Source organism: Heptranchias perlo, chromosome 30, assembly GCF_035084215.1.
Source record: "Heptranchias perlo isolate sHepPer1 chromosome 30, sHepPer1.hap1, whole genome shotgun sequence".
NCBI lineage: Eukaryota > Metazoa > Chordata > Chondrichthyes > Hexanchiformes > Hexanchidae > Heptranchias > Heptranchias perlo.
The window spans coordinates 373,259-385,959 of NC_090354.1; the positions used below are offsets into that span (position 1 = coordinate 373,259).

A 12,701-nucleotide genomic window follows, 5' to 3' on the forward strand; every position below is an offset into this window, starting at 1 on the left:
TCAGAAAACCATTTTTTCACATTAGCCAGCAATTTGTTTTGGGGCAGCCCATGAAAATAGAAGACATTGTGACCTATATCACATTCCATTGTTAAATAAGAGTTTGTCTAATAGAAGATTGCAGAGTTTCCTTCACCTTTATGTCTCTCTGCAACACAAATCCCTTGCTGCCAAACCTCTTCCCGATGCAGCCTGGTAACCAACCTCTTACTGATACGAGCATAAACTAGAGTAACACGCTCCCAATATCTCTCCCGTGATTTAGGGGAATCTCATACCTCTGCTTGGCACCACCCCCGCTAACCTGACCAAAATGAGAAAGTGGAGACTTGCTACATGAGCAAATAGTGATTACAAAGCCTTGACTTACTGTGATCAGCAGTGCGTTAGTGCACAGAGGGACTGTGATGCCTATATCAAACATATCTATATCATAGTTGTATCCATTCAAATCAGCAACGGTTATTGAATTGAACAAAAGCCTCAAACATTTGGATTGCCAGTATTGGGTGAAGTTATACTATAGCTATCAATGTCTCTATCAGTTTACCACCTGATTGGGATGGTCAGATCCAGGATATAGCATTGCACATATGCTTACATATTTGCCCAGAGACCTCTTGGCCTTGCATGTATTGAGAGCATATGCAACAGTGTCTGCACACTTACACTTAAAAAAGCTCTAGATATAAAGTATTATGTGGGGACCCAAGGAGCACTTTGTAAACCCAATTTGACATTTGAATAATACTTCATGGTGTGAAACTCAAACAATGTGAGATTGCCTCTGCTATCATGTCATGCACAGACTGCAATCTGGAACTTTAGAATTGCTGCAAAGTGGAAATTGCTGCTTCAGAATGGTGCTAAAGTTGCAGTATAAAAACACTCAAATTGGGCATTGAGTTAAGAGGAAAGACTGAGAAATCTGGGAATGTTTGCACTGGAGAAACGGTTCAGCGAGACCTTCATGTTTACGAGATTAAGGTGTTTAGATAAACTGAAACCTAAAATTGTTTGACAGTCACAAACTCTAACTGGGGGAACTAACTGAAGGTGAACAGATAGCTCAGATTTAACTACTTCACACACAGGATGGTGATTATGTGGAAAGGACTGGCCAGGGACACAGTAGAAGCAGACAGCGTCAGCCAATTCAAGAGGGAGTTTCTTGGCAAAAAGTGATTGAGTATAAGAGACCAAGTATAGTGTAGGATCTTTGAATGTGGGACTACCCATATCTATTCACATCATCATCCTTGTGTTCCTACACTCCCCAAGTATTAGATTTCACATTTTACAGAGCTTTTCTGATTCTTGGCTGTTAAAGTTACGGCTTTTTAATAAGTAATTATTTTTGCTGTAATTATTATTTTAGCAACTTGCTCTATAAAGCATTTGTGGGATTTGCTATGTCAGGGGTAGGATTTGATCAGCAATCAGAGAGGGGAGATGCAGCGGGCTGGTAGTTAAATAAATCGTGCATGACATAGGGTCGTCTGATTGTGGGAAATGCAGAGTAAACATGGATATATGTTGTTGACCGTAATGGAGGGTGTCTGAGGATAAATTGCCCCGGTTGCCTGTGCAATTGCTGCCAGCGGGTTTGAGAGGGGCTTGCAGAGCCAGGAAGGAAGCTCACCCTTTTCAGGAAGGTAATGAATGCAAGAAACTTGGGGATTCCAGATGACTGTAAAGTGGCAGTTTGTAGAATGTTAAGGATTATGGGTAGGTCAAACTCTTAAAACCCAGTCTGACAAAACTTTAGGGAAAATAATCAGATTGTTAAGCGGTTGTGTGTTTGGGGAAAGGGGGGGATATAAGGAGTTGGGGATTAACATGAGCAGAATGTAGTTCATGATAACTGATTTCCTGTGAAATCACTATTTTCTACTGAGGCACCTCAATGATATTGCATATTGATGCAAGTAGCATTTTGCTGGAACCCTGAGGTTGCACTGCTGTGATGGTAAATGGTGGTTCATTCCTCAGTTACAATTAGGGACAATATGAGGACATGCCGTACCTTGCAGGACTCAAACAGGAAGTCCTTTTTACTCAGAGTAATTTTGAAGGTGTTCCTATCTGTTGCCTCAAATGATGAAATCTGCTGGTAATCAAAACTCTCCACGGACTCCGCATCTCCTTGTTTGTAGAGAGCCACAGCCTTTGCTCCCACTGCCAGCCACAGCTTCTGAGCCATGCTCCCTGCAGAATTCTGTAATGCATCAGAAGCGACACTTTATCCACTGTTCTTAAAACATTGCCGTTTGCCCTGGTTCCACTTTAATTTAGGTACTTGGATGAATAAGTAAATATTTGCTTTAGACTATAAATGTTACATTAATATCAACCCAGTTAACATTTCACAATCTAGCTCATGGTTTTTCAAAATCTTATGGAATTTCCTTTTATTATGGTCATATTTTTGTGATTTTTGGATTTTGTAAATGGTGCAGTATTTTGTTTATAATCACTAACAACATAATCTTGCATTTATAAGGCACCTTTAATGTAGTGAAATGTCCCAAGGAGCGTAATCAGACAAAATTTAACACCGAACCAAGGAATGGGACATTAGCACAGGTGACTAAAAGCTCGGTCAAAGAAGTAGGTTTTAAGGAGGAGAGGGAGGTGGAATGGTTTAGGGAGGGAATTTCAGAGCTTTGGGCCGCTAATGGTGGAGTAATGGAAATCGAGGATGCACAAGAGGCCAGAAATGGAGGAACGCAATTCTCTGGGGTGGAGCAGGTTACAGAGAGAGAGTGGTGAGGCCATGGAGGGATTTGAACACAACGATGAGAATTTTAAAAATGGAGGTGTTCAGGGACCAGGATCCAATGTAGGTCAGCGAGCACAGGGGTGATGGATGAACAGGACTTGGCGCGAGTGAGGATATGGGCAACAGAGTTTTGGATGAGCTAAAGTTTACAGAAGGTGGGAGGCCAGGCAGGAGAACATTGGAATAGTCGAGTCTAGAGGTAACAAAAACATGGATGAGAGTTTCAGCAGCAGATGGGCTGAGGCAGGGGTGGAGACAGGCAATATTATGGAAATGAAAGTAGGTGGTCAATAGGCTATTTAACCATAGAAGGCATCAGCCAAACCTAATCCTGTTGACATTTGGGAGCAGAAACTCTGGCTGCTTTCCCCTTCCCGGTACCGATGCACTGAGGCTAACTGCACTCCCATTGCTGCCCAGGGTGAAACCGCTTAGCTCAGACTAGTGTTCCGACCTGGGTTTTTCAGAAATGATTCCAACAAGGAAGGCCTGCTGATGGGGACCTAAGTCAGGATGTCTAACAATAAGGAAGCTCAGATACCGTTTTTAAAAAAAAATTGGAGAGGGGAGAAGGGATCCCTCTGTCCCTAGGCTCTGAATCTGCTTTCTCAGATTTCTGATAATTTGTGATGAGAGGGAAGGCAACTATGTCTTAAGGAGGTGGCTTTCATTATAACTAAAATCAAATCACACTAATTATACCATCTGTTTTGTTTATTTACATTTTCTAGTATTTGAATTTAACTTTAACACTAAAGGATGACAGTGTCACTGATATATTTCCTAGGACGAGTTACTGAGCAGGATTAATAACAATAGATACAGGGTCATGACTCGGAGGAGTTACTGAGCCCAACAGTATGATTGGGCTTTATATCAGTAGAGATATAGTCAGTAACACTAATAATCCAGCTCCCCCAGACAATTATAGGCCAGTTGTTGGTAAATTAATAAGAGTCTATAAAATAGGACAAAATTACTAAGCACTTGGAGAAATATGAGTTAATAGATTTGATAGGTGTTCAAAATCATGAATGGTTTTGATGCAATAAATAAGGAGAAACTGTTTCCAGTGACAGAAGGGTCGGTAACCAGAGGACACAGATTTAAGGTGATTGACAAAAGAACCAGAGGCGCCATGAGGACATTTTTTTAACACCGAGTTCTGATCTGGAATGTTGTTCTGATCTGGAACGCGCTGCCTGAAAGGGCGGTGGAAGCAGATTCAATAGTAACTTTCAACAGAGAATTGGATAAATACTTGAAGGGAAAAAAATTACAGGGTTATGGGGAAAGAGCAGGGGAATGGGACTAATTGGATAGCTCTTTCAAAGAGCCAGCAGAGGCACAATGGGCTGAATGGCCTTCTTCTGTGCTGTACCTACTATGATACTTTATGATATGACACTATCAGGGCCAATTAGAATGGATTTCTAAAAGGAAAATTCTATCCGACCAACTGTAGAGTTATTTGAAGTAGTAACAAAGAAGGTAGATAAAGAAAGTGTGGTAGGTATGGATTTTTAAAAACATTTGATAAGATACCACAGAGTCTTGTGCAAAGATAGTGGCATATGGACTTAAGGGAAGTGTGGCCACATGGATAGAGATGGCCAGAGGGCAAAAAGCAAAGGGTTGGGGTAACAGGAAGTTTGTGGAACAGGAAGCATGTGGTGTTCCACAGGGTCTCTGGGAGTTGCTCTTATGTATACATAAATGATTTGGATTTGGGAATTGGTGAGTGGAATTAGAGTGGGTGGGGTGTTGGAGGGTATAGGGATTGAGCAGGGGACTGGAGGGTACGGCGCGTGGGCGGGGGACTGGGGGGTACGGCACGGGGGACTGGGGGTATGGCACGTGGGACTGGAGGGTACGGCACGGGGGACTGGGGGTACGGCACGTGGGACTGGAGGGTACGGCACGGGGGACTGGGGGTACGGCGCGTGGGCGAGGGACTGGAGGGTACGGCACGGGGGACTGGGGGTACGGCGCGTGGGACTGGGGGTACGGCGCGTGGGCGGGGGACTGGAGGGTACGGCACGGGGGACTGGGGGTACAGCGCGTGGGACTGGAGGGTACGGCACGGGGGACTGGGGGTACGGCACGTGGGACTGGAGGGTACGGCACGGGGGACTAGGGGTACGGCGCGTGGGCGGGGGACTGGAGGGTACGGCACGGGGGACTGGAGGGTACGGCGCGTGGGCGGGGGACTGGGGGGTACGGCACGTGGGCGGGGGACTGGGGGTACGGCACGTGGGCGGGGGACTGGGGGTACGGCACGTGGGCGGGGGACTGGGGGGTACGGCACGTGGGACTGGAGGGTACGGCACGGGGGACTGGGGGTACAGCGCGTGGGACTGGAGGGTACGGCACGGGGGACTGGGGGTACGGCACGTGGGACTGGAGGGTACGGCACGGGGGACTAGGGGTACGGCGCGTGGGCGGGGGACTGGAGGGTACGGCACGGGGGACTGGAGGGTACGGCGCGTGGGCGGGGGACTGGGGGGTACGGCACGTGGGCGGGGGACTGGGGGTACGGCACGTGGGCGGGGGACTGGGGGTACGGCACGTGGGCGGGGGACTGGGGGGTACGGCACGTGGGACTGGAGGGTACGGCACGGGGGACTGGAGGGTACGGCGCGTGGGCGGGGGACTGGGGGGTACGGCACGTGGGCGGGGGACTGGGGGGTACGGCACGGGGGACTGGAGGGTACGGCGCGTGGGCGGGGGACTGGGGGGTACGGCACGTGGGCGTGGGACTGGGGGGTACGGCGCGTGGGCGGGGGACTGGGGGTACGGCTCGGGGGACTGGAGGGTACGGCTCGGGGGACTGGGGGGTACGGCGCGTGGGCGGGGGACTGGGGGGTACGGGACTGGGGGGTACGGGGCGGGGGCGGGGGACACGGTGGGGTATTGGAGGGTACGGGGAGTGGGTACAAAAAAAACACCAGCACAGACTGATTGATTTTGTGCTAGAATATTCTACGATTATTGGAACTACAGTTCCTACATTGATGCTGTTAACCCTTACTCATTTGCACAAATAGATTCAAATCAATGAAACAGGAAAGAGGAATGTTAATCCGAATCTTAATTTTTGATACTTGGAGAGGAAGCAGAATGTTTTAAGAATGTTCCTTTTTGATGCTGGGATTTGTGACTGCAGTTGCTCTGATGTTTTCAGTTCATAGGAGATTGAGTGAGGGTGTTATTATATCCGAGTGTATACATATATTGGACCAAACGTAAATCTAGGTGTTCAAATGAACTTTTTAACTGATGCACAGGTGTAGCAGCTCAGAAGCTTTGTGTTCACTTTACAGTAAAATGCAGTAATACAAAGCAGCTCCATCCAGAGCCACTAAGTATTAATTATCTCTATAGCTGTGAACCATTAACCATTTTAACCACTTCTGTTTGCTTACACAACTAGGTGTGAAACCTGTTTAAATAAATCACTGGAATATGTACCTCCTTGTAAATCGGAGGTGCTCAGGTCAGAACGGGAGGTAAATGGTGTCACACGAGAGACCCATACTATCTGTGGCTTTTAACTGGATCATCCGATCAGCCTAATTCAGCCAAGTCAAACAGCAGTTCCAGAACGCGTTCTCTCCATGATCTAATTGGAATAAAAAGATCAAGGGCTTGAGGGAAGAAGAAAGCTTTGTCTGAGATCAGGAGATGGAGCCGATGGAGCCAAAACAGTACAAACACAAACTCTCCTGCTGTTTACTTCAGACTGTCCTGGTCTTCATCCTTCTAGTTTTCTTTCCTCGCTGAGGAGGAGCACCTGCCTGGAGTCAGAAATGCAACTTATAGGAAATTATAGATTTCAATTTTTCATATTGCTCTGGTGCTATGTCACCGTCTCCTTCATATTTCTTTAGCATGCCTGCTATGCAGACAGTTCAGAGTCTGGTGGGGGGACTGTGGAAGGTATTCGTGACTCGGTCAGTTGGAAATGTTTGCTATCTGCAACTGGGTGGCAAGGAATAATCACCTGTGAGTGGATCACCAGGAAAAAAACTGGGGTTCATTTCAATATAAACTAAAGAGCACCCGGATAGTGGCTGCAGGAACAGAGAGACCCTCTCCTGTACACGTGTGTTTTATTAGTGTAGGAACGTGTTTCACACACTGGATGGGGGGATTCTGATGGGAAAATGCATCAAATAAATTATCCCATGCACTTACCATAAATACACCCACTTCAAACAGTGTGGCTCCATATCCGGACCATTCCTTCACGATGCTGAGATACGTTGCCATTGCCTCTTCATGGTTCATTCCCTGAAGCTGTTTCCACTGTTCAACGATGGTGGTCATTGAAACCGCCGCCTCCTCTTTCAGCCGCACTTTTAACAGTTGATCTTCCTCCAGTTTCTGTTTGTAGGCAGTGCTGCCCCACAGGCTGCTCGCTAGAGCTCCTGGCAGGAAGTGACTCCGGCTCTTATTATTTGTGTCATTTGTGGAAAGTAACATCTTTACAGACTGTTGGACTCGAGCCCGGAGGACGTGCACAGGAAACAGCTCCTGGAGTTTAGGTAGTGGTACATGTGTGGTGAAATCGCGGATTGTGAACTGTAATCTCAGGGCAGCTAGGGACTGCAGGGTTTCTTCGGATGCAGGGAAATAGCCTTTGGTCACCATCTCGTGGGCCTAGGTCAGAAACAAAGCAAATCTCTTGGATACAATGTACAGCTCCCTGGTGCACGTAATAGGAGGTTTTAAAAATAGGACCGTGTATCCCGTGTCTTATATAATGCATTGGTCAGAGCTGGTCTGGAATCTGGAACACGGTTGTTACGCTGGTCTGTCACTTTATGGGAACTGCACAAGGATTCCAAGGGAATTCAAGTCATTGGAGCTACTTGTAAATTTTTCACATGAATTAGGTTCAGTGAATGACTCGTACATTTCAAGCTCGAGTGAGAGAAGATCTCAAAGTGAATGGGAAAATATAGTAATACTGTGGGGGGTGGCACTAGAGAGGGGAAATCTTGGGGGTTCAGCAGCATTGTGGTAGGGGAGATGTTGGGGTTTAATATTGTAATGTAGCTAGCACAGCTCCATAATTAAATAAGAAAGTAATTTGGAATTTTAAGTATAAAACAGAAGAAAACACATGCTTTAAGTCTTCTGTTTTTGAGCTCGAAACATGAGAAATTATAAACAGTTATTCTTTACAGAAAATGTAAACAGTTAGTTGGAAATAACTTTGATGTTAACCTTTTGCTCAAAAAGCTTAAATTTGTCTTCAAGCTTAATTTAAAATCATTTGGGAAAACACTTATAATCTGAACATCTGTTCTGAGAAACATAACATTTTGTAAACAATATTTGTTTTCTCATTTCTCAGTAAAAAAGTAAGAGGTGGAGTAATCACTCCTGTTCTCTCTAACACTGAGCTAAGCTTTTTCTCTGAAATAAAAAACATTTGATCGCTTAAATCAGAAACTTTACCTGAAAAAAGCTTATGAAATTTATTTGTTATCAAATCAAAAAACAAAGAAACTCAAAACAGACGGGCAGGGAAACATTGGATCGACAGGTCAATGGGCATTCAGGGTATACAGATACGGAGGCAGTGGGTCAAGAGCAGCCAAGCAGCAAATGGGCTGAACAAGGTTAAGAAGCACTCAGGGCAGGTGAGCAAGTGAACAGGTGTGCTGCGAGAAAGGCTTTGATGAGGGAGGGGGACCCTCACGATCCAGCCATTTGTAATACTCAGCCACTCTCTCTGGAGTCTGTCACAGTGTGACCCACCAGACCCATTCTCAGTTTACAGCATGTAGTGTGTAGAGCTTTATACCAGTAATACAACATAGAACAGTTACAGCATAGAAGGAGGCCATTCGGCCCGTCAAGCCCGTGCCAGCTCTCTGTAAGAGCAATCCAGCTAGTCCCACTCCCCTGCCCTTTCCCTGTAGCCTTGCAAATTTTTTCCCTTCGAGTATTTATCCAATTTCCTTTTGAAAGCCATGATTTGAATCTGCCTCCACCACCCCCTCGGGCAGTGCATTCCAGATCATAACCACTCGCCGCATAAAAGAGTTTTTCCTCATGTCGCCTTTGGTTCTTTTGCCAATCACCTTAAATCTATGTCATCCAGTTCTTGACCCTTCTGCCAATGGGAACAGTTTCTCTCTATGTACTCTGTCTAGACCCCTCATGATTTTGAATACCGCTATCAAATCTCCTCGCCATCATCTCTGTTTCAAGGAGAATAACCCCAGCTTCTCCGGTCTCCACATAACTGAAGTCCCTCATCCCTGGAACCATTCTAGTAAATTTTTTCTGCACCCTCTCTATGGCCTTCACATCCTTCTTAAAGTGTGGTGCTCAGAATTGGACACAATACTCCAGTTGTGGCCAAACCAGTGTTTTATAAAGATTCATCATAACTTCCTTGCTTTTGTACTCTATGCCTCTATTTATAAAACCCAGGATCCCATATTTTTTTTAACCGTTATCTCAACCTGTCCTGCCACTTTCAGCGATTTATGCACATATACCTCCAGTTCTCTCTGTTCATGCACCCCTTTTAGAGTTGTAGTCTTTAGTTTATATTACCTCTCCTCATTCATTCTACCAAAATGTATCACTTCGCACTTCTCTGCGTTAAATTTCATCCGCCACATGTCCGCCCATTCCACCAGCCTGTCTATGTGCTTTTGAAGTCTATCACTATCCTCCTCACTGTTTACTACACTTCCAAGTTTTGTGTCATCTGCAAATTTTGAAATTGTGCTCTGTACACCCATGCCCAAGTCAATATATATCAAGAAAAGCAGTGGTCCCAGTAGCGACCCCTGGGGAAACCACTGTATACCTCCCTCCAGTCCGAAAAACAACTATTCTCTGTTTCCAGTCACTTAGCCAAATACATATCCACTGCCCCTTTTATTCCACAGGCTTCAACTTTGCTGACAAGCCTATTATGTGGCACTTTATCAAACGCCTTTTGGAAGTCCATAAACACAACATCAACCGCATCACCCTCATCAACCCTCTCTGTTACCTCATTAAAAAACTCAATCAAGTTAGTCAAAAACGATTTGCCTTTAACCAATCCGTGTTGGCTTTCCTTAATTAATCCACACATGTCCAAGTGACTGTTAAATCTGTCCCAGATTATCGTTTCTAAAAGGTTCCCCGCCACTGAGGTTAAACTGACTGGCCTGTAGTTGCTGGGTTTATCCTTACACCCTTTTTTTTTAACAAGGGTGTAACATTTGCAATTCTCCAGTCCTCTGCCACCACCCCAGTATCTAAGGATGATTGGAAGATTATGGCCAGTACCTCTGCAATTTCCACCCTTACTTCCCTCAGCAACCTAGGATGCATCCCATCTGGACCTGGTGACTTATCTACTTTAAGTACAGCTAGCCTTTCTAGTACCACCTCATTATCAATTTTTAGCCCATCCAGTATCTTAACTACTTTTACTGTGATACAGTGTCACTAATACATAGTGTGTTGTTATATATAGGTGCTTTATATGTTAACAAACCCTCTCTTCCTGTCAGCTGACCCTAATATATCTCTTGTTTAACACCATGTTATAGAATCATAGAAAATTTATGGCACAGAAGGAGGCCATTTGGCCCATTGTGTCCGTGCCAGCTGAAAATGAGCCACCCAGCCTAATCCCACTTTCCAACACTTGGTTTGTAGCCTTGTAAGTTACGGCACTTCAGGTGCATATCCAGGTACTTTTTAAATGTGATGTTGTGAAAGATCCCCTTCATGTAATGTGATGTGGAGCTGCACAGTGAATCACAGCAGCCATGGACCATAGACTGATTTAAAGAGGAAACACACAGCCCCAGCTAGCCACAGAGGCAGAACCAATTGACATGTTTAAGAGGCAGATACTTATTTTGGAAGGAATGTATGTGGAGAAAGGACAAGAAATTGTGATTAACCAGCTAAAGCTACTGCCATGGCTAACCAAATTGTGGGGCAGGCCTGATGGCCTGAATGACCATCCTTACCTGTTCAAACAGGAGGTTGAACTCCACACTGCTCTTTGGAACATTGTCTGAATCCAGGAAACAGTACAGTTTGAAACAAAGCTTCCATTGGTTTTCTGGCTCATCCACATTTGCAGCAAGACTGGGAAATGGAAGAAAAAAACCCATAAATTCAAACAAATGGACCAACTTTAAAACCTTCTTTGCTGCAGCACTGGTCAGTAATTTACTGATAGTGAACAGAACATTCCTGCCCGGGAGCTTCTCCTAATGACTCGGTTGATTTTAATTCATTCTCGGATGTGGGCATTGCTGGCAAGGCTGGCATTTATTATCCATCTCTAGTTGCCCTAAGAAGGTGGTGGTAACTGAGAGACTTACTAGGCCGCTTCAGAGGGCAGTTGAGTCAACCACGTCTGTGTGGGACTGGCGTCACATATAGGCCCAGACTGGGTAAGGACGGCAGGTTTCCTTCCTTAAAGGACATTAGTGAACCAGTTGGGTCTTTAAAATAATCCGACACCTTCACGATCACTTTAAAGAAACCAGATTTTTTTATTTCCAGATTTTTAAAATCTGAATTCAATTTCTCCAATTGTCACGGTGGGATCTGAACTCACATTCACTGGATTTTTAGTCCAGTGACATAATCACTACACTACCATACCTCAAAAGTGCTACTGGGGAGTAATTTACCATGATTTTTCACCAGGTATTTCAGCTGGTACCAAGGATCCTGTCAGTGATTTCTTGTTTCCTATGAATCAAAGTGTGACTTTATACACAATATCTGTCACAGTAGCATGGTCCATTTGCTTATAGGGAACGTCACTAGCCCTCTTATGTTTTAATGTCAGCTTGGCTCACCTCTGAGTCAGAAGGTCATGGATTCAAGCCCCACTCCAGTGATTTGAGCATATAATCTGGGCTGACACTTCAGGGTAGTGCTTAGTGAGTGCTGTACTGTCAGAGCGGCAGTACCAAGGGAGTGCTGCACTGTTGGACGTGCAGTGCCGAGGGAGTGCTGCACAGTCAAAGGGTCAGTACTGAGGGAGTGCTGCACAGTCAAAGGGTCAGTACTGAGGGAGTGCTGCACAGTCAAAGGGTCAGTACTGAGGGAGTGCTGCACAGTCAAAGGGTCAGTACTGAGGGAGTGCTGCACAGTCAAAGGGTCAGTACTGAGGGAGTTTTTTTTTATTCGTTCATCGGATGTGGGCTTCGCTGGCAAGGTCAGTATTTATTGCCCATCCCTAATTGCCCTTAAGAAGGTGGTGGTGAGCCGCCGCCTTGAACTGCTGTAGTCCGTGTGGTGAAGGTTCTCCCACAGTGCTGTTAGGAAGGAAGTTCCAGGATTTTGACCCAGTGACGATGAAGGAACGGCGATATATTTCCAAGTCGGGATGGTGTGTGACTTGGAGGGGAACGTGCAGGTGGTGTTGTTTCCATGTGCCTGCTGCCCTTGTTCTTCCAGGTGGTAGAGGTCACGGGTTTGGGAGGTATTATCGAAGAAGCCTTGGCGAGTTGCTGCAGTCCTGTGTTGTAGCTTCACCAGGTTGGCACCTCATTTATAGGTACGCCTGGTGCTGCTCCTGGCATGCTCTTCTACACTCCTCATTGAACCATGGTTGATCCCCTGGCTTGTTGGTAATGGTAGAGTGAGGAATATGCCGGGCCATGAGGTTACAGATTGTGCTGGAATACAATTCTGCTGCTGCTGATGGCCCAGAGCGCCTCATGGATGCCCAGTTTTGAGCTGCTAGATCTGTTCTGAATCTATCCCATTCAGCGTGTACAAAATTATGAGGGGCACAGATAGGATAGATACCAAGGAGCTTTTTCCCTTAGTTGAGGGTTCTATAACAAGGGGACATAGATTCAAGGTAAAAGGCGGGAGGTTTAGAGGGGATTTGAGAAAGAACTTTTTCACCCAGAGGGTGGTT

The 12,701-nt window shown here is 45.7% G+C and overlaps 1 protein-coding gene across 4 annotated transcripts in view; it reads right to left on the reverse strand.

Annotated features, from left to right (window-relative positions):
* The window catches only part of plekhh3 (pleckstrin homology, MyTH4 and FERM domain containing H3), a 71,036-nt gene that overhangs the window by 1,694 nt on the left and 56,641 nt on the right, over nt 1-12,701 (reverse strand). For 3 of the 4 annotated variants that reach the window (XM_067969299.1, XM_067969298.1, XM_067969297.1), the window contains 3 exons: nt 10,783-10,903; nt 6,980-7,444; nt 2,027-2,218 (listed from right to left, as the gene is read on the reverse strand). In XM_067969299.1, the coding sequence (XP_067825400.1) occupies nt 2,027-2,218; nt 6,980-7,444; nt 10,783-10,903 (778 nt within the window). Of the gene's footprint in view, nt 1-2,026; nt 2,219-6,253; nt 6,405-6,979; nt 7,445-10,782; nt 10,904-12,701 lie in introns of those variants that run through there. The other variant, XR_010958043.1, reaches the window with a different exon arrangement.